At 41.7% G+C, this 18,951-nt stretch overlaps 2 protein-coding genes across 2 annotated transcripts; both read left to right on the top strand.

Annotated features, from left to right (window-relative positions):
* Window positions 1-817: 817 nt before the first annotated feature.
* Window positions 818-2,285, top strand: LOC133971151 (transcription factor HES-5-like). The gene is made up of 2 exons (XM_062408400.1): window positions 818-940; window positions 1,052-2,285. Exons 1-2 carry the CDS (start codon window positions 818-820, stop codon window positions 1,487-1,489), a joined length of 561 nt encoding a protein of 186 aa, XP_062264384.1. The 3' UTR covers window positions 1,490-2,285.
* Window positions 2,286-4,119: 1,834 nt separating this feature from the next.
* Window positions 4,120-17,019, top strand: pank4 (pantothenate kinase 4 (inactive)). Its single transcript, XM_062408156.1, has 19 exons — window positions 4,120-4,261; window positions 4,648-4,730; window positions 5,596-5,801; window positions 6,339-6,522; window positions 7,157-7,249; window positions 7,343-7,496; window positions 8,447-8,628; window positions 9,282-9,363; window positions 9,614-9,714; window positions 11,121-11,276; window positions 11,916-12,028; window positions 12,411-12,498; window positions 12,726-12,877; window positions 13,415-13,470; window positions 13,547-13,596; window positions 13,765-13,869; window positions 13,948-14,048; window positions 14,182-14,250; window positions 14,960-17,019. Exons 1-19 carry the CDS (start codon window positions 4,129-4,131, stop codon window positions 15,210-15,212), a joined length of 2,361 nt encoding a protein of 786 aa, XP_062264140.1. The 5' UTR covers window positions 4,120-4,128; the 3' UTR covers window positions 15,213-17,019.
* The last annotated feature ends 1,932 nt before the right edge of the window (window positions 17,020-18,951 follow it).

Here is an 18,951-nt window from a genome sequence, read left to right as displayed (position 1 = left end):
GAGACATTAGAAAAGGATGTCCAAATAATGTAATTAATAATACTTAAGTCTTTTACAGCAATGCAACACCCTAAAAAACTAGAAGATTAGCACATCCCTCTGCCAAGACCCCTCAGTCTCATGAAACTACATTTAAATCCACTACATCTGGAGTTCAATGTTTGGATCTGCACTAAATTGAAGACACACATATCAGTCCCTTAAAATTAACAGAGTGGGAGTCGGTCACTACATAACACCTTGTATCGTCAGGCAAAAGCACAAGATGTACTGTATGTATGTATGTATCTATAGATACACACTGACATCTGTGTTAATAACAGGAGCAGTCCATATATAAGAGGGCATGCTTCAACATACCAAGGGAGGTAATTGATTAAATATCTGGGGTTAAATATAATATTGATTTGCTTTTAAGATACAATGTTTCACTTAAAATGATTTTAAATCACTTAGAGTATAATTACACATCTAAGATTTATAGGTGGTCTTAAGTTGTCACTGTTCTGAGCTGATGAGCGTGTGCTCAGTCAAAGTCATTGATCAGCACCAGGCAGCAGATCAGCTCTCTACAGGGTCACCACTTTCCCAGATTCACACAGAGCTCTGTGAGTCTCTCCCCATCACCCCCCCAGTCCTCCACCTGTTCCCCTGAGATTTGACTATTGTCCCCGAGGCATTAACACCATTCAGCATGTTGCTGCTCCACATGCACTATTGTCTCCCCGAGCTCTCTGATTGGCTGAGACTGTGGGAACCTGCAGCCAGCCCCAGACCCACACATTGATATGGAGATGTGGGACTATAAATAGGAGGGATGAAGGCAGCAGAGATCAGATTGTCTCTACACAGACCTCTACAGCACAGAGATCCACACATGGCTCCTACAATCACTGCAGCAATGACCAACTCTCAGGAGCATCTGACTCGGAGCCACAAGGTAAATTGAAGTGAAGGAGACGTGCTCTTCTTCCACCAGAGCTTGTGTTTGTTCATGCTGACTCTTGACTCCACAATGACTTGATGACTGACTTTGTTCTTGTCCCTGCAGCTCAGAAAGCCTCTGGTGGAGAAGTTACGCAGAGAGCGAATCAACAGCAGCATCGAGCAGCTCAAGTCTCTCCTGGGTCCAGAGTTCCTCAACCAGCAGCCAGACTCCAAGCTGGAGAAAGCAGACATCCTGGAGATGACCGTTTACTTCCTCAGAAGACTGCAGCAGCAGCAGCAGCAGCAGCAGAATCCAGCTGTGGGCTCAGCAGCCGTCAAACGGGGCTACTCCAGATGTGTCCAGGAGGTGGCACACTTCCTGTCCAGTGAGGATGTGAACGCACAGCAGCAGAGAAGACTGATGAAGCACGTCAACAAGCTGCAGTCTTCCTCTGAGGAGAAGCTGAGAGAGGCTGACTTCTCTCCTCTGAGCTCTACAGTCCACAGCAGCATCAGCAAGGACAAGAGTCCAGTCAGCAGCGCCCCCTGGAGGCCGTGGTAGACACCTAAGGACTTTAATCAAAGTGAAGCTCCAACAACTGTGCTCGTTCTTGTGGTCATCTCGTTTCCTGAAGAGTCATTGCATGCAACTGCAATTTCTTCTGCTGTTTTTTACTTTTGTAAAAGTTAAATTGTGTGTTTCTGTGATATTTGCAGACAACAGGTCCACTACTATTTTAACAATAGTCACTTATTTCTTATTCAGATGTTACTCTGTGAAGTACACGTTATTATTCTCACAATGCTTGTGTATTGCTGCTAACACAACACTGATAGCAGACAAATTGAGACGAGCTTGTTGATCAAAAGTAATTTTCTATTCAGTTAAAGTAGAATTTCTTGAGCAAAATATTTCAGTCCTATTGGGCTGAGTAAAATTTGAAAGCATGATTTCCTTTTTGTTTGTATTAGGAAACACAGCTTTGTGTTCTATGAATACAATCATCTTATTGATTTATCAGTATGCTAAATAACTGGAAACTTTTGAACTACATTCCTGTAGTGTTTTCCAGTGCACATCACCTACTTGTATGTATATTTGTACAATGTAAAAAAGATTGTTGATCCATGTTGGGTTTTGAAGTCGGGAATTGTTTTGACATATGTCAAAAAATGTGAATCTGAAAGTTTTTTCTGTCAGTATAAGATAGTTGGTTCACTGTTTGGACTAAATGACTCATGTCTCTTTTGAAGAAAAGAAAGTTCATGTTCACTTGTCTCTTATTGAGTTCATTGTCTTGGACGGCAAGTGTTTACTGTGATGTATCATCACGTTATTGCCTTTATGGAGGAACAGAAACAAGATGTGATTCATGTTTTCTCTGGGAATAAAACATATCAACTGAAACTTAAACCATGGCCTTTTGTTCTTTTCACCTGAAAAACTGTTTTAATATGAAACTCATCTGAATCCAGATAGAAAGGAGGAAGACTGAACTATTCAAAGTCCCTTATCACCACAAGTCTCCCAACACCAGCCACTCACCAGTTCATCATTTTTACTGGTGTAAAACTATAAATATAAATTCAATAAGTCAACATAAGCCCCAAAACAGAACCTTTCTCCAGCAGCAGCTCATCTCTGTGTGTCTCCCTTCTTGTCTCATTCTCTTCCCACATGTGGCTGCTCTCTGTCTGCCTCCTTTAAACAGGACTGGGATGAGCCAATTGGTCCCAGCTCTGCCCATCACCCCCTGGTACAGCTGGAGCTGCTCTGATGAGCCACCTCCACAAGTTATTACAACACGACTGAGTAAAGATATAAGAACTCAGATAAAACTGAAACACTGTGAGCTTTTCATAAATCCAGGGCAAAGCCAGGGGAGAGGGCTTTAATTTTTAAAAGTGTTTGAAGACCCATAAAACACATTATTATTCACCAGAGTGGATATCTGTGCAACATCTCATGAGGTTTCAAGCACATCTATGTCCTCAAAATGAATTGTTAGTCTTTGAACTGTTTCATAGTCCAGGTTAAAGACGGGATTTGCAGAATACAGACCACAGATTTTTAGATCAGCTGACTCTGTTTATATATCTCGTCTTAAAATGTCCTTTTAAACAAAGACTTTTTAAACTGCTGGACTTTACATCTGTTGTCTGAACTTTTTTTTGTGTGTGAGTGCTTTCACGTGCACACACATTCATAAATGTATATGTTGATCTAGTAATGTTTGTTCTTAATGCATGCTTTTTATGATTTGCATGTAACATATGTTTTGTGGAGACCTCTATTGTAGCATGTTTTTTTTATGTCCTTGAAAACGAATTTGTATTTATTTGCTTGAAAAGTGCAAAATAACAAAAATTACAAAAACATGATTGTATTTTTTACTGTTATCATTATTAATAATTTTATCTTTAATCTCTCCTGTTGTAACTCTGTTTTAAAGTAAATCAAAAAATATAATTATTTAATTTGTTTATTATTATCACCAAAGAATGATCTTATTTCACTAGTTTGAGTGGAACAAATATATTGTTATTATGATTACTATGATTATTATGATTATTATTACAGGATTCTCTTATCCTACTAGTTTGGCTGTACCTAATACATAATTATGATTATTATGATAATTATTATAGGATTATCTTATCCTATTATTTTGGGTGTTCCTAATATATTATTATTATAACTACTTATATGATTGTTGTTATTATGATTATTATGATTATTTTGATTATGATGATTATGATTATAATAGGATTATCTTAACCTACTAGTTTGGGTGTACCTAATGTATAACTATTATGATTATGATTTTTAATATGATTATTATAGGCTTATCTGACCTTACTATTCTGGATGTTCCTAATATATGATTAAAATAATTACTAATATGATTATTATTATCATTTACTATTATTATTTATTATGATTATAATTATTATCATAATAGGATTATGTTAGCCTACTAGTTTGGGTGTTCCTAATATATTATTATCATCATTATGATGATAACAATAGGATTGTCTTGTTTTACTAGTTTGGGTGTACCTAATAAAGTGACAGTTGTGTTAATGATTCTCTGACGTTGCGGAGGACGACGCCCACTCCTCGGTGTTTACGTGGCCGCTGATTGGTCGACGTGCAGCTAGACGCAGGCCCGTCGCTGACGTCGCGTCAGATGATCGCAGATGGCGGAGCGTGAGTTCTCTGACAGCAGCAGCAGCAGCGGCAGCGGACACACCATGGATAAAAGCATCACTCTCCCTCCTGACGAGATATTCCGCAACCTGGAGAACGCCAAACGCTTCGCCATAGACATAGGTACCCGGAAGTGCTCGCGTGGTTCCTGCGTGTCTGTCCTCTGCGCCTGTAAAAGCGCTAACGAGGCTAACGTCAGTGGAGCCAAAAAAACAAGCAGCTGCAAATACTATGATAACACTATGACTTTTAAAGTGGAAGTAAACAACGCGTGTGCAGGGCCAGGACGTGTGTTTGTGTTTTGTGTTAAAACAAGGTGCTCAAGCAGCAGTGGTGGTGGTGGTGGTGGTGTTAGCCGTTAGCTAGCATGTGTTGGTGTGAAGTGTAATCACACAGTCAGGGAAGTGTTAAAGTCTGCACGTGAGCTGTAATCCAGGTTATATCATGTTTTCACTTTGTCATTATTGTTATTGTTGTTATTATTATTAACACTGATTTCCTTTTAACAGGTGGATCTCTCACGAAGCTAGCCTACTATTCTAATGTACAACACAAAGTGGCCAAAGTGCGATCCTTCGAGCACGGTACAGAGGTAAATATCATTATTATTGTTCATTTTATGTGTGTGTTTATGTATGTTCTTCCATTTCTGTGACATCCGTGGTGTCCCAGTGCTCGTGTCAACTTTCCCCTTCAGCCCCCTCAACTTCCCTGAGTCCAAAATGCATGAATGAGGGAAAAAGCCTCATTCTCTTGGTCTCTCTGCGTTTTTCTGTCTTTTAAAATAAATCAAATCAGACTTAATTTGTGTAGCACTGTTCGTGTAATGTTGCAATAACCTGAATCGCAACTGTGCAGCAATACAATGAGCGTTAGATGAGATGAAGTATTTACCCCACCTCACAAATGTCTGACACCCTATAGATTGTCAGACAGCAGATAGGAATCTCTATCTATGATCTACTTCTGTGCGTTATATATAAACAGGGACTGGACTTTATCAAAGAAATTCTTTACTCATTCACTTCCAGTATTCAGCAGCTCACACACAAAACAGAGATAACCAGATAACATTTATTAAACAGGGTGTAAAGCAGCCAAATTTTCTCCAAGAGTAGGGGTCATTCAGTAAATCAGTAGAAATATAAATGAAATTATGTTTGTGTGGTGGTGGTGATTTTAATTGAATAGATTAAGATAATTAGAATGGGTTAAGAGAATGCTTGGATAAAATGGTAGGCCTTAAGATTTCTTTTAAAAGTGTTTACCGGACTGCCCTCCACTCCTCTGGCAGAAAGCTCCAGAGCCGAGGAACAACAGATAATCTTATATACGCTGAACAGCGAGACTTTTGTGAAAGGGAAATGTCAGTGTTCCCCTCTGGCAGAGGGCAATGTCTGTAGCTGGATGTAAAAAGAAGCATTCACCCTCTCTCTCCTCTGTGTTCCTGTCTCCAGGCTTCCAGTGACAAGCTGTATGAGATATCGGTGCAGGAGGAGGTCACTCCTCGACTGCACTTCATCAAGTTTGAGAATGCGTACATCGAAACGTGCCTGGACTTCATCAGAGACCATCTGGTCAACACGGGAACCAAAGTTATCAAAGCCACTGGCGGAGGGGCACACAAGTTCAAGGAGCTCATTGAGAGGAAACTTGGACTCAGGTGAGTGTAAACAACAACAGTTCAGTACGATGTCTTCCTCTACACTGTGTCACTCTTCTTCTGGTCTCATAGTGTACAGTGCTAGAGTGCATGTACAAGAAAAACAGGAAGGGAAAGCATATTCCAGTTGATTAGATTCGAATAATAGATGCTGATTTGCCCTAATTGTAAGTGATCCACACACAGTGAATTATCCTGCCCTCTTCCTGTGAAACACATTACATCAGACAACTTTTAGAGACCATATGGAGACTATTCTGGAAAAACCTCTGCAGTTCAATGGCCCAGCTTTAGCTGCCTCTTTGTTGGTGAACCATTTGAAAACAAGTGTTCACAGGATGTTTAACTTGCTTTTTGGTATGGCTCCTAACACTGCACTGCAAACCGCTTCTGTCTAGTTAAATGTACAAACTTGAAAAGACTAATGATTTACCTGCAGCATGTGGACAAAATGGCTTCTCTCTTGCTCTGGCTTTATAATATATTTGTGCGATGATGATGATTCAAGCTCTCTCTTGTTGTGTTGCTGTGTGGCAGAGTGGACAAGGAGGACGAGATGACCTGCCTCATCAGGGGTTGTAACTTTGTGCTGAGGAACATCCCCCATGAGGCTTTTGTGTACGCCAAGCACGCCGACTCGGAGTTCCGCTTCCAGACGACTGATCCAGATATTTTCCCTTACCTGCTCGTAAACATCGGCTCTGGTGTCTCCATAGTCAAGGTGAAAACTGAAACACAAAGGTTTTCTGTGTAGTTTGCCAAGGAGGGTTTCACTGTTAATGTATTTTTCACATGTTAAATGCTTTTTAGAGGATGTTTCAGTGGAAAGAGTAAAGATAAACTGAGTCATAAACCAGATGTCTCTTATCAAAGAGGAAGTTTCAGCGGCAGTTTCATAATTAAAAGCGACATTGACTTCTTATAGCAGAAAATGTACCCGACACAGATGAAATTGCAAACATGCATTAACCCTTTTTAAGTATTAAGTCTGCATATCACAATTATCTGTAGGTCTGTGGCAACTTTTTAAATAATCAAAGTTATCATTGGCTCAAACTAGAAAGACGCTCAGAAAACAAACCCATGACTCCAACAAGCTAGGAACGACCTGTTCCACCACGAGAACGTTTTTTAAAAAGTTCCTGGATAAACCTGTTGATCCGGATCTGATTGACAGAGAAATTAACCCTTCCCTAGCAGAGAGGAGAAGTCATATATCCAGAATAGACAGGGTTTGTTCTAGCCTGAAGAGACAAAGCACATGACTTTCTGACCTGAAATGGAGTATGTCAAAACTGGAGTCTTCTGCTCTTACTGTATTTGATCACACGTCGCATTCACTCTCTCTTCAACAGGTCGAATCAGAGGACAAATTTGAGCGAATAGGAGGAAGCTCGATAGGTGGAGGCACGTTCTGGGGCCTGGGAGCCTTGCTCACCAAAACAAAGGTATATCCTAAATATCATGGTCTTTAACTGCAGCAGTATTTGTTATCTATTCCTCTGCGCAGTGATGAACTCTATCGTTTGCTCTCCCTGTAGAGATTTGACGAGCTGCTACAGTTGGCCTCCAAAGGGCAGCACGCGAGCGTTGATATGCTCGTCAAAGACATCTATGGAGGATCGTACGGCTCCTTGGGGATGACTGGGGATCTCATCGCGAGCAGCTTTGGGAAATCTGCCACTGCCGACAAAGGTGACGCACGTGCACTTTAACTCTGTGGCTTCACCGTAGAGCTATGTTTGTATATGTCGAGGCTACCGTAGTCTGCAGTTCATTCAGTTGATATTAAAAGAAACACATTAAATCTGTTTTTTTTTTCTTGCCTCGATGGGTAGCACCTACAGTCGGCTCAGACTCATGGTGCGTAGAATGTATTCGGCTGGTGACCCAGTTTCCCAGTTAAGAAAGTATGAACGTTTCAAGTGAATCTCAAACCAACCCTGCAGTATTATCCCCCCCAGCTCTGCTGTCCGCCCATATGCTCCGAACACTGCAAACTGTCACACTGTCTCCAGCTAATGGCCAAATCCAGAGCTTCATTTAATCCTTAAACATCACTGGAGCGCAGAGTAACATCTGTGGATCGGAGCTGACTTCAGGCTGCACGTTAGACGGCTAGAGGAGGGAGTGTAAAAAACAAGGATCTCACAAAGTCAGATCCATCTTTTCCTGTAGGTCTCGGTTGCGACGTCTTGTTTTTGGCAAGTCCGACTTAATATTTTTCAATCTTAGAACAAAGCTTGTGTAGAAATTAGCTGATGCCCTTTGACCCGGTTCTGCTGTAGCTCTGCTCACTCACTGTTGAGCTGCTGCTGTTGTGCAACAATTGAGTAATCAGTATAATTTTGTGATTTTATTGTCAGTGTCCGTGAACACTGAATTGTCCTACTGCCCATGTGATCAGAAGAACAACGTAAACACAGTTTTATAATTTTTATGGTTTTATTGCGACATTGTTGTGACATTTACATGAATTGGAATTTAGTTTGATGTGATAATGCCACTGAAGACAAGCATTGAGTTTCTGAGATAATGAAAAACTTTGATTCCATACATGAGTCTCATTAATGCTTTTCAACATCTTTTTTTAGATTCCTAATATGGATATTTTCTCTTTTTGCTTATATAACTCTGAATTGCAGCGTTTTCTAAAGAAGACATGGCCAAGAGTTTACTCCATATGATCAGCAATGACATCGGGCAGCTGGCCTGTCTGTATGCCAAGCTCCACAACCTGACCAGAGTTTACTTCGGAGGCTTCTTCATCCGAGGACACCCGGTCACCATGCACACAATCACCTACAGCATCAACTTCTTCACAAAGGCAAGGTCACCTCTTCTGCTGACACTAGAGTAGAGCACGGTATTCCTCCAGGGCCCAACGGTCTGTCATGTTTGTTTGGACGTCATTTTAAAGTTGTTGAAGACACGTGTAAACCGGTGCTCACCGTCTGAATCTAAATGATTTCAGCTACACGGTGGTAGTTACAGGCTTGTAGCGAAAGTTCTTACTGTACAGCGACTGAAAAATCATTTAAATCTGCTAGATCTGGATTTATTTATTTTGCTCTGCACCACATTTCACACACTCAAAGATATCAGCCCCACAAATATGTCTAATTTCTTCGCTGCTTATTTATTAATCCCTTGGACATTGGGGAAAGTTTTGAAATGTTCTCGTCCTTCTACCAAGTTCTGTGGAAATATGTTCAGTAGTTTTTGCCTAATCTTGCTGACAAATAAATACACAAACCAACATGTAAATTGACACAACCTCCTTAGGGGGTCGAAACTTAACGAATAAACACAACTAACACATTAGTGTTTGTACAAGAAACAAAGTGTCTTGAAGAAATTCAAGATGTCCTAGTTAATCTTCCTTTCTCTTTCCAGTCCCGAGCTTCGCTTGTTATCAGCTGAACTTTCTCCTACAGCCCAGATTTAGATTTGATTGCCCTTTTGGTTTTGTGGATGCAGGGTGAAGTTCAGGCCTTGTTCCTGAGACATGAAGGATATCTCGGAGCCATTGGAGCTTTTCTTAAAGGAGCAGAGGAAGACAGTAAGAAAACTAATTCTACAAATACCTGCTTTGTGATTCTTGAATGAATATATTCACTGATGATTGAGAAGTCATGCTGGATGACTTAACTCCAATAAAAGCGGCTGTAAAAAGTTAAAAAAGTTAATTACTCTGTTAAAACCTGTGACGCACAATGTTTGAACCTTAGTTAAAAAATAAATTGTACTATAATGAATATCTTGCAGCATAAATGTGTCATAATTGTGTCTTTTCACCTTTTTATTTTTAGATCCAAACCAGTACAGCTGGGGTGAGAATTATGCTGGAAGCTCGGGCCTGATGAGTGTGTCTCCAGACATGAATCCGATGCAGCGCGCTCGCAGTGGAACGGTGAGTCCGCTGCAGGAAGTGAAGAGTTGTCGGATATGAAAAATTCACCACCTCAACCCTCATGACCTATTTTCACTCCGCTCATGGTTCATCGGTTTTTATTCCTCCAGTCTTGTTTATTTTTCACATTCATTTCTACGGAGTCGCCGATTCACTGTCCTCAGTGAATCCACAGGCCACCAGATAAAAACAAAACATTACTCACATCAGTTTCTGCAATCTCATAATGTTTCTTTCATTTCCTCCCCTCACATTCTCGTGGTCACCAAACCCTCTTCTTCAGTTTCCTGTAAGTACCTTCGACTGCTTGACTCGTGTGCTCTGGTTTGATGAAGACAGATCGCTCCTGCTCCCGGTTGCTTTCAGTAAACACTCAAGTCAGGCACTCGGCTGCTTGCTCATGAGGGCCGGGAAACGAGAGACCCGAGAGGAGGAGATTTAGTTGAGCTTTGCTGAGGAACCTGCAGCTGCTCTTTTTCACTCATTGAATCGTTTTTGGATAAATCTTATGATATGAGGATGGAGAAGAACAGAGTTAGATTTCCTGAGAGCCCTTAACACTGTGCACTTGCTGTGTTTTTGACTTTTTTGTTGTGATACTTGCAGCTTGCAGGTCTGTGTAGAGCATCACATGCTGATAATAATTCACTCTCTGAAGTTTAGTTTTTGTTCCCAAGCTTTCCCTAGTTAGTTTTCATTTGTGCAAATTAGAAAAGTGTGATTGCGAAGAGCCCGACCAATTTGTCTGTTTGGCAGAAGAGTCTTTCACAGACATCAAGGTATCATACTATTTTTTTTTTTGTAAACATTGCAAAAGAGATTGGCTTTTACGTTTATTCTCTTTCAATCAAATTCTCTATATTTGGTTTTATTGTGTTTTCTACTTATTTATAATATAATTTATACTTAAACTGTATAATATCAGGCATCGATCACATTTCTTTGAGGTTTGATAACAACACCTCCGGAATCATTGTAACACTTTATATATTTATTTATTGGGTGATATATCCACATCTGAATTTCTTTACTAGGCATCGGCTTCCAAACATCCATATCAGTCGGGCTCTACACATTGACATTTCAGCTGAAGGTGAACTACCACCTTAGAGACCCTGTGCAGATGCAGTGTATCCCTTAAGAACCTCTGACCCTCTCTAATAGACCACTGCTTGTGTCCTCCTGCTAGAACCTCTCGTTTCATCCTTAATGCATCTTCCTTTTGACCACAAACAGCCACTGCAGTTCTGCTAAGAATCAGACAAATAAAGTGAATGTCCTCCTCGTATTAAAGTTTAAATAGTGAAAGCCGGAATCGCCTTTGAAATGTGAGCAGAAGCTGGCAGTGGTATTGATCTGCTGGAGGCTGACGGCACGTCTCCTCTCCGTCTCTTTGTTGTGTCCAGTTTGACATGCTGGAGATGGACCGTCTGGAGAGGCAGCTGGTGAATCTGCCTCTGCTGCAGGACCCGTCCTCTTACATCCCCGACACCATGGACCTCACGGAGGATGCTGTGGCTCGCGAGTACTGGCTCTCCTGCTTCGAGGAGGCTCTGGACGGGGTAGGGCAGCTGCTATTGTTTCCCAATATGAAAGCAGAGTTTGGAATTAAGATGTGCCAACCAGAAGAAGGTCGGTGAACTTTATCTTAGAGGGAGAAATCTGTTTCAGAAATACAAAAGAATGAAGTTCTGTTGGCCTCTCCAATGGATTTGTGTCTCGAGAATCCCCCTCCCCCTGTTGAACAGGTATTAAGGGATTCATTGATCCGGGCGCCGCCATCTTGTACTTTGACCTCATTAGAGCCAGACTCTGTGCACTAGTGATCGTGGAGTGGAGCCGGTGCTTCAAGGTCACACCAACACATCATGAGTCAGTGCCAGCTCTCAATCCTGACGTTTCACCACGTTTTTACACCATTAAATAACTAATTAAAACCAAACTTACTGGAAAAAGGAACACATGAATTTAAAGTGTGACAAGATCTTTGAGAAAACACAGATACTGCAGTTAGCCACAAGGGGGTGATTGAGACGCTTTGGCTTCACTTTTGGCTCGGTTTCATGTCACATATCTTTATATACAACCCGTGGTCTGTAGGATATTAAACAGATAAACAAAAATGGAAATGGAGCAAACGTTCTGTGTTTAAAGATCAGTTTGAAACATGGCTGATAACTGTTGTTGTGTTTTCTGGGCAGGTGGTCAAGCGAGCCGTAGCGAGTCAGCCCGACATCCCGGAGGCGACCGAGCGAGCGGAGAAGTTCCGACAAAAATACAGACACAAGCTTCAGACCCTCCGCCACCAGCCATTGTAAGAGCGGCCTCTGCTTCTGCTTCTGCTTCTGTTAGACTCAGATGTTGCTTCTAGTCGACTAAATCTCAACTGTCTTCATTGTCTGCATTAGTTTCATGTCTTCATTTCTGCTGTAAGGGCCGACGTGCTTTGTTAGTGCAGAGGTTTTGATGTTAACTCGTAGGTGTTTATCAGTTGTTCAAGGCTACATCCATGCGACTGTGATTATATCAGGAAGATTTCTACGTCCATATTAACACATATCACATGACCATTCACTCACACTGGTCATGCAATTACAACAGTGATTAGACGACCGTGTATCTTCTGCCCTGAGCCGCTCTGTGTGTGTGTCTGTGTTTCTCTCTGGCTAATGTAGAGTGCTTCTTCTCTCACCTAGTGCTTATGGATCCCTCACTGTCAGAAGTCTTTTAGACACGAGGGAACACTGTTTAAACGAGTTCAACTTTCCTGATCCCTACTCGAAGGTCTGAGTGAAATCTATCAACCTACTTTGTTTGATTTCTGTGTTCAGGTGGTTTGTCCCCCCCCCCCGGGCCCGTGTTTTGAATTTGTTATCGTTTCATGTTTCACAATTCAATACTTTAAAACAAAACATATTCTGAAGTTGTTTCCATATAATTACGTGTGTTTTTAAAACTGGAAAAAGCAGCCTGTGAACTGTCCGCTGCATCGTGTCTCTGTCGTGTTGCAGATCAAACAGAGGGAGAACGACATGGCGACCAAGTATTACCAGAAGGCGGTGAGGTCTCTGGACCAGTTGAGCTGGGAGCAGAGACAGTTTGCCCTGGTGCGGGGCGTCCTGGCTGGGAATGTCTTCGACTGGGGAGCCAAGGCCGTGTCAGAGTAAGTAGAGTTATCGTACCCTGTGAGCGGCCCAGGGGATTGTGGGTAGTGGGGGAGGCTCCAGTTGCATATCTTGTGTTTTTATGTGGCCGCTTTGGTAACTGTTAAATTGTTTAAAGGTTTAAAGAGCCTGAACTTTCTAGCCTGCAAAACTGAATGAATAGATTCTGCACCAAAGTTCATTTGGACAATAATGTGAGAACGTCTCCTTCTTGGCTGAAATCCATCGGTTCTGCTCAGCATCGATCCAAACAATCAGCAACAGCAGCTTTCTTTAATTTCTTTGTGACAGCTGTCTAAATGTAGAGCAGCCCAGTCATCTCAGAGAATGAAATGTGAATATCATATGAGGAACTGTAACTTTAAGGGCAGACAACTGTTTTCTATCTGCAGGCCAGACTGCAGGAGAAGTCAAATCCAAACATTTAAATCTTGAGCTCAGATTTTGGGAAGTTTGTTTGTTTCTTCCAGAAACTCAGAGGACTGCGTTGCTTAAGTTTTTATTGATCACACATTTTAATCTTTCCTGTGTCACAGTGTCCTGGAATCGGATCCTGAGTTTGGCTTTGAGCAGGCAAAACAACAGCTGGAAGGTATCAGAGTGATTGTGGTTAACACCAGCACCAGAGCTCCTCTGTGCAGAGACTGATTGTGTGTTTCCTCCCTCAGAGCGGCCGTGGCTTATTGATTCCTATGACCAGTGGCTGGAGAGACTAAAGGTCAGACTCTCCCTCTGCTCTTTCATTTCAAACAACTTGACAGGAAACACTTAATGTTTTTAGAAAAGAAGAAACACAACACCCATTTGAGCCAATAGTGTATCAGTGTTGTGTGTTTTTTGTTCCGATCAGTGCTTGAACACAATCCGTCCTGGTTTTCTCTTGCAGGGTCCTCCTCACAAGTGTGCCTTGTTTTTCGTAGATAATAGTGGAGTAGACATCATTCTAGGGGTGATACCCTTTGTTCGAGAGCTTCTCTCTCGGGGAACAGAGGTAAGTAGCCACGACGCCATCATTCAGAAGAGATAATGTGTTTCATAAAATGTTACTTCAACTGTAACGTCTGTTAAGGTCGTGTTGGCCAGCAACTCTGGTCCGGCCTTGAACGATGTGACGAACGGTGAACTGCAAATTCTGACGGAGAGAATCGCTGCCATGGATCCAGTGATTCAGTGAGTGTTGAAGAACCCATCAGAGAAAACAACGAAAGTTTAAGTAACAATAAAATCAACGATGGCAACATGACATACACTCTTCAGTAGCTTCTAAAAGTCTAATCGTGTACAATGTGTTGTGTCGTTGCAGATCTGCTCTGACGGACGACAGGTTGACGTTGGTCCAGAGTGGATCCAGTTCTCCTTGTCTGGATCTGAGGTCGGTTATTTGGCATTTTCACATTTGACATTTTTCAAGGAAGCACTTTCCCTCCTGTCATGATACTGTCTCTTGTACACTGATACAACCCTGATGGTCTTTACATAGACTAATTCTAGAGACCACAAAGATTTTTTTACATTTAAAACTAGGTCATGGAATAAGAGTTGGACTTTCACCAGGCAGGTGTAGTTTAAAATGTAGTATGAGTGTTTGTAGTTTTTTTTTTATTTAAAAGCTCTGGACTAAGTCATATCTCTGTCCCTGCTTTTTGAATTTGTACTGTTCATTTGTTAAACTATCTCCTCCATCATTTGGCAACTGCTTCATTAATTTTTCACTACAGTAACAAACTGACTGTTTTGGCAGGAGAGGTTATTATTGGTATCACTATTCCACAATAATGACCCACTTAAAACTCTGCTTTATTAATGTTCCAACCACTTATATTTCCATAAGCAGAAGCCAGAAGCTGCCACGATGTTCCATTCAGTGGCCTGAATTTTAAATAACTTAACATTTTACACAGAGCTGCTGTAAATATAAACTTGACAGAAGCTTCTCACAACATGTGAAGCACAAAGCGAGTAAATCAAAATACAGATGAATGTAAAACACAACATTTATGTTTTCTGATACAACAGAATTCATTGGCTGCTCTGTATTATGATCATTGCAGCGAGAAACAAATGTTTTTAATCCTCCTCAGCCGTCTGGACAAAGTGCTGGCACAGGTGGTGCGCGAGCGGAAGACCGACCTGGTGATCATCGAGGGAATGGGCCGGGCCATTCACACCAACTACTACGCCAGGCTCAGCTGCGAGAGCCTCAAGATGGCCGTCATCAAGAACTCGTGGCTCGCCGACCGGCTGGGGGGGAAGCTGTTCAGCGTGGTCTTCAAGTACGAGGTACCGGCTGGGAAAGTCACCAGCCCGGACTCTGCGCCTCTGTCGCCATTGTGAGCGAGAGGGCGGATCCCAAAGGACAGAGTGCCGAGGTGGAGCGGCCAGAGGCGATTGGTCGGAGCTCTGAATGTAAGGATGTGGATCGCGTACTGCCACCGGGTGAATGATTGCAACGTGTGGGCAGATTTTTTTTTAACTGATCATCTACAAGAAGATTTTACTTTTTTTTTATTTTAAGGCATTATTGATTTTACTGCAGGTTTCATTTTGGAGAATTCCATTTGCTTTCAGGCAGGCCTCTGTCCATTACACTGCACAGTACACTACAGCTGCTTTCAGACGAGCACCTCAGTCCGGACAGGTCCCAACACGTGACGTGACAAAGCAAACGTCCAGGCCACTTGCTTTGGACACTTTCTGGAGCTTTTTCGGGAAAATGTCAGACTGAGCCCAGGGTGAGAATACAGTCGAGAAACTGTCCAGAAAAATCGAGAAGGGCTTGTCATGAGTTCTCTGATGCACAACTGAGAACGACAAAAGAATACACATTTCTCTGGCGGTAAAAGAGGAGAGCAGATTCAAGAGCTTTTAGTGATGAGAGCCAGTTCTGGTTTTAATGTGCTGTAAACAAAATGTCATGTCATGTCCCGCTCCAGACATTTTCCTGTTGCTGAGTCCAGACTTCCTGTCTGAAATGGAAAAACACATTCATCACCACCAGGGTCCAGTTAACTTGAACAATTGAGATCTGCAGATTGCAGGAAAAAATGATTTAAGAAAGAAACTTCATTTAAAAAAGATTTGTATATTCTGCCAGCGCACAACACTGTGTGCGCCCATTTTGGACGAATTCGATTCTTTGTGTGCGTTGTGTGTTAGAGAGCAAGAGAGAGAGAGAGAGAACCGCTGGAGTAATGGCAGCTTTTAGCAGAGTCCCATTTTACATACAGTGTAATTAACGTGCCTTGAGTTTGACGTGATAAAAGCATCCTTTACTCAGACTGCCTTGAATCCCCGTCGAGCTGCACCACACACACACACACACACACACACACACACACACACACACACACACACACATCTGCTTCTGTTTCCCCAGCAGTCTCAGTCTCACGCCATAGACGAGGAAGAACCCACTGATTCCCTGTTTTTAGTTTTTTTTCCCCATGACTGCCAGTGAATGAATTGACATGAAGAAGTGAATCACTGTCGCTCGTCGCTGTAGAAGTGGCATTAGGGAAAATGTTGCATCAGTGGGAGAAGCTGCACTTTATCACATGCCGAGACCTGGGTTCCTCCACAAGGTGGCAGTGTTCTACTGTGTTTGTATTTTCAAAGATTCCTCGAGTCTTTCACCAGGTGCTTGGTATCAGTATTAACGCTGTGTGTGTCAGGTGGAATACTCAGACGGTCTCAAATCAAAGCATCTCGTGGAACTGGAAGTCACTGTAATTAACATGTACAACTACCCACTGGTATCCATCCCTAGGTCAGAAGATACAGCTGTTTGAAGGCAATAATACTGCAGCAAGGAGGAGTAACAGGCTTTAAACTCTGCGTGGCTGTGAAGTGGAGGATTATATTATTGACTTCATCATAAATATCTTGAATCAAGGCAGGAACATTTCACAAGCTGATCCGAAAATATTCACCAAAGTCACAGTCGCCAGACGTTTGGATTCACAAATTGCAATATTGTATGTTATTTGTACATATATGTGATATACAAGTGTGTGTGTATACATATATAGAAATGTATGTATGTATATATAACCTGTTTGCATCACTTCACTTAAGCGCACCATGCACAATGTTGTGTAATATTCTCCTGACAATCAGTTTTAATTAAACGGTTAAAAAGTGAGTGTTCTTCTGTGTGTGTGTATTTGTGGGTGTGTCGGGGGAGTTCTGCAGCCATGAGGAGAATTAGGGAGAGTTGAGCGTCGACCCATATATTTAAAAAAAGAGCAAAAGAACGAATGTGCCCTTGGCGGTGCAAAAGCTCGACACCCCGGTACGTAGTGTTTGATGCCTGCTGGGGAGCTGCAAGCTTATAATGCACAGAGAGACCCAGCGGGGGGGCCTCCTGCTTTTCCTCGCTCATCACTCCAGCTGCCAAAACACACTCACCAGTTCTCCAAGACGCCCGCGAGGATCCAGTGACATCTACACAGAAGGTCTGCCCCGCCCGCCTGTTGTGTGGAAGCCACAGTGTTTGGGTTTTGTGTGGTTTTGTTTTGTGTGCTTAACGAGGTCCAGTGTGGACATCACCAGTGTTTCCAGTGTCAGAACCATCATGGATGAGTTATGAGATGAGGAGTCTCTGGGTAGTTTCATGTCAGGAGCTGCTGCCTGTTCAACAACTGCACCTTCACTTCAGGATTTAGAAGAAGATGAAGGAAGACACGACTCCTCACTAGAGCTTCCTCCCACAGTAGAACCACACTGAGAGACACACACACCACACACACACACACACAACACTGCAGCATCAAACACAGAAATGTTTTACACCCTAAAAAATATTTCAGTACCTCTTGTAAACATAACAAAAGCTCTACTACCTAAAGTACTAGAAGCGAATAATATCTCTGAATATTGTTAGTGTGACTGTTTGGATTAGAAATACCCAAAATAAATGTAAAATCCAACAGTTAATTCTGTCTTTAATGAGAAAGACATAAAATAAAATATTGAAAGAAAAGTATAAAAACATTTAAAATAATCAAATATATATAAATTCAAAAATCGAAACCATAAACACTCAAAACATCTGAAAACATTATAAGACATCAAACATAAACGATATTCCAAAACATTCAAAACATTTAGTTTGTCATGTTTCATCATGTTTATTTGAATGTTTGAAATGTTTTAAAGGTCCATGATACTTTATGTTTTTACAGTGCAGGAAACCTTCAAAGCCTAAATACGGGTTATATCTTCCTTGCAGCAGAACTACACATACCAGTTTGGATTGAGATTTCTTCACTAGTTTTTCTGGCTGTTAGTGAACTGTTGATTTGAAATATTAATAATAATATCACGTATCGGGATAGAGAGACAAAGAACCAGGACCTGGAGCTCTGAGTCTTTTTTAGCAAACAGATGTGATCAGTCACATCAAACAGAATCTTTAGCCCGGGGGCAGCAGCAGCGTCATGGTCAGGTCTGCTGGATTACCCAGTACAACCACTATGTGAAATCTAGACATATACAGGATGGGATTAAGCAACACATTTGCACAGAAGCAAAAAATAAAAAAATTTGTGCACCATAGTCCATAGTGAAATGTGTATTCAACGGAGCCTTCAGACTGGGTTCATTCAGGGCTCCCAGACTTTGGATCATATTTACATCCTCTCACCACCAGACAAATTCCAGGTCTTGAAAAATGTAAGTGATTTATTTATTTGTGAGAATCCCCTGAATAGATTTCCTCGACATTTGGTGGAAGGATGGTTTCGGGGGCCAGGAAAGAATCCAATAAGAACTTTGGCATCGATAAAGACGAAGCAGCAGATCCAGGAATATCTTCTTTATCACTTCTTTCAACTTTGTGAGATTGATAATCTTTTGACATTTCCCCCAAATAACTTCTGGATCTGGATGTAAGAAAACAGGCATATTTAATAAACCCCATAGTTTCTGCAGCTGCTGTTGAACCGACCATTAACAGTGTGATCTTTTTTCCACACTATAAATTCCAAGGCCATTAACACACTGAGAGCAGCGGCCCTGAGAAAAACCGTGCAGCGTGTTTGCATAACACTCATTACAGCAGTTACAGTAAACA

The sequence above is a fragment of the Platichthys flesus genome, chromosome 2 (assembly GCF_949316205.1).
Source record: "Platichthys flesus chromosome 2, fPlaFle2.1, whole genome shotgun sequence".
Classification (NCBI taxonomy): Eukaryota; Metazoa; Chordata; class Actinopteri; order Pleuronectiformes; family Pleuronectidae; genus Platichthys; species Platichthys flesus.
This window is presented reverse-complemented; position numbering and strand designations above follow the sequence as displayed.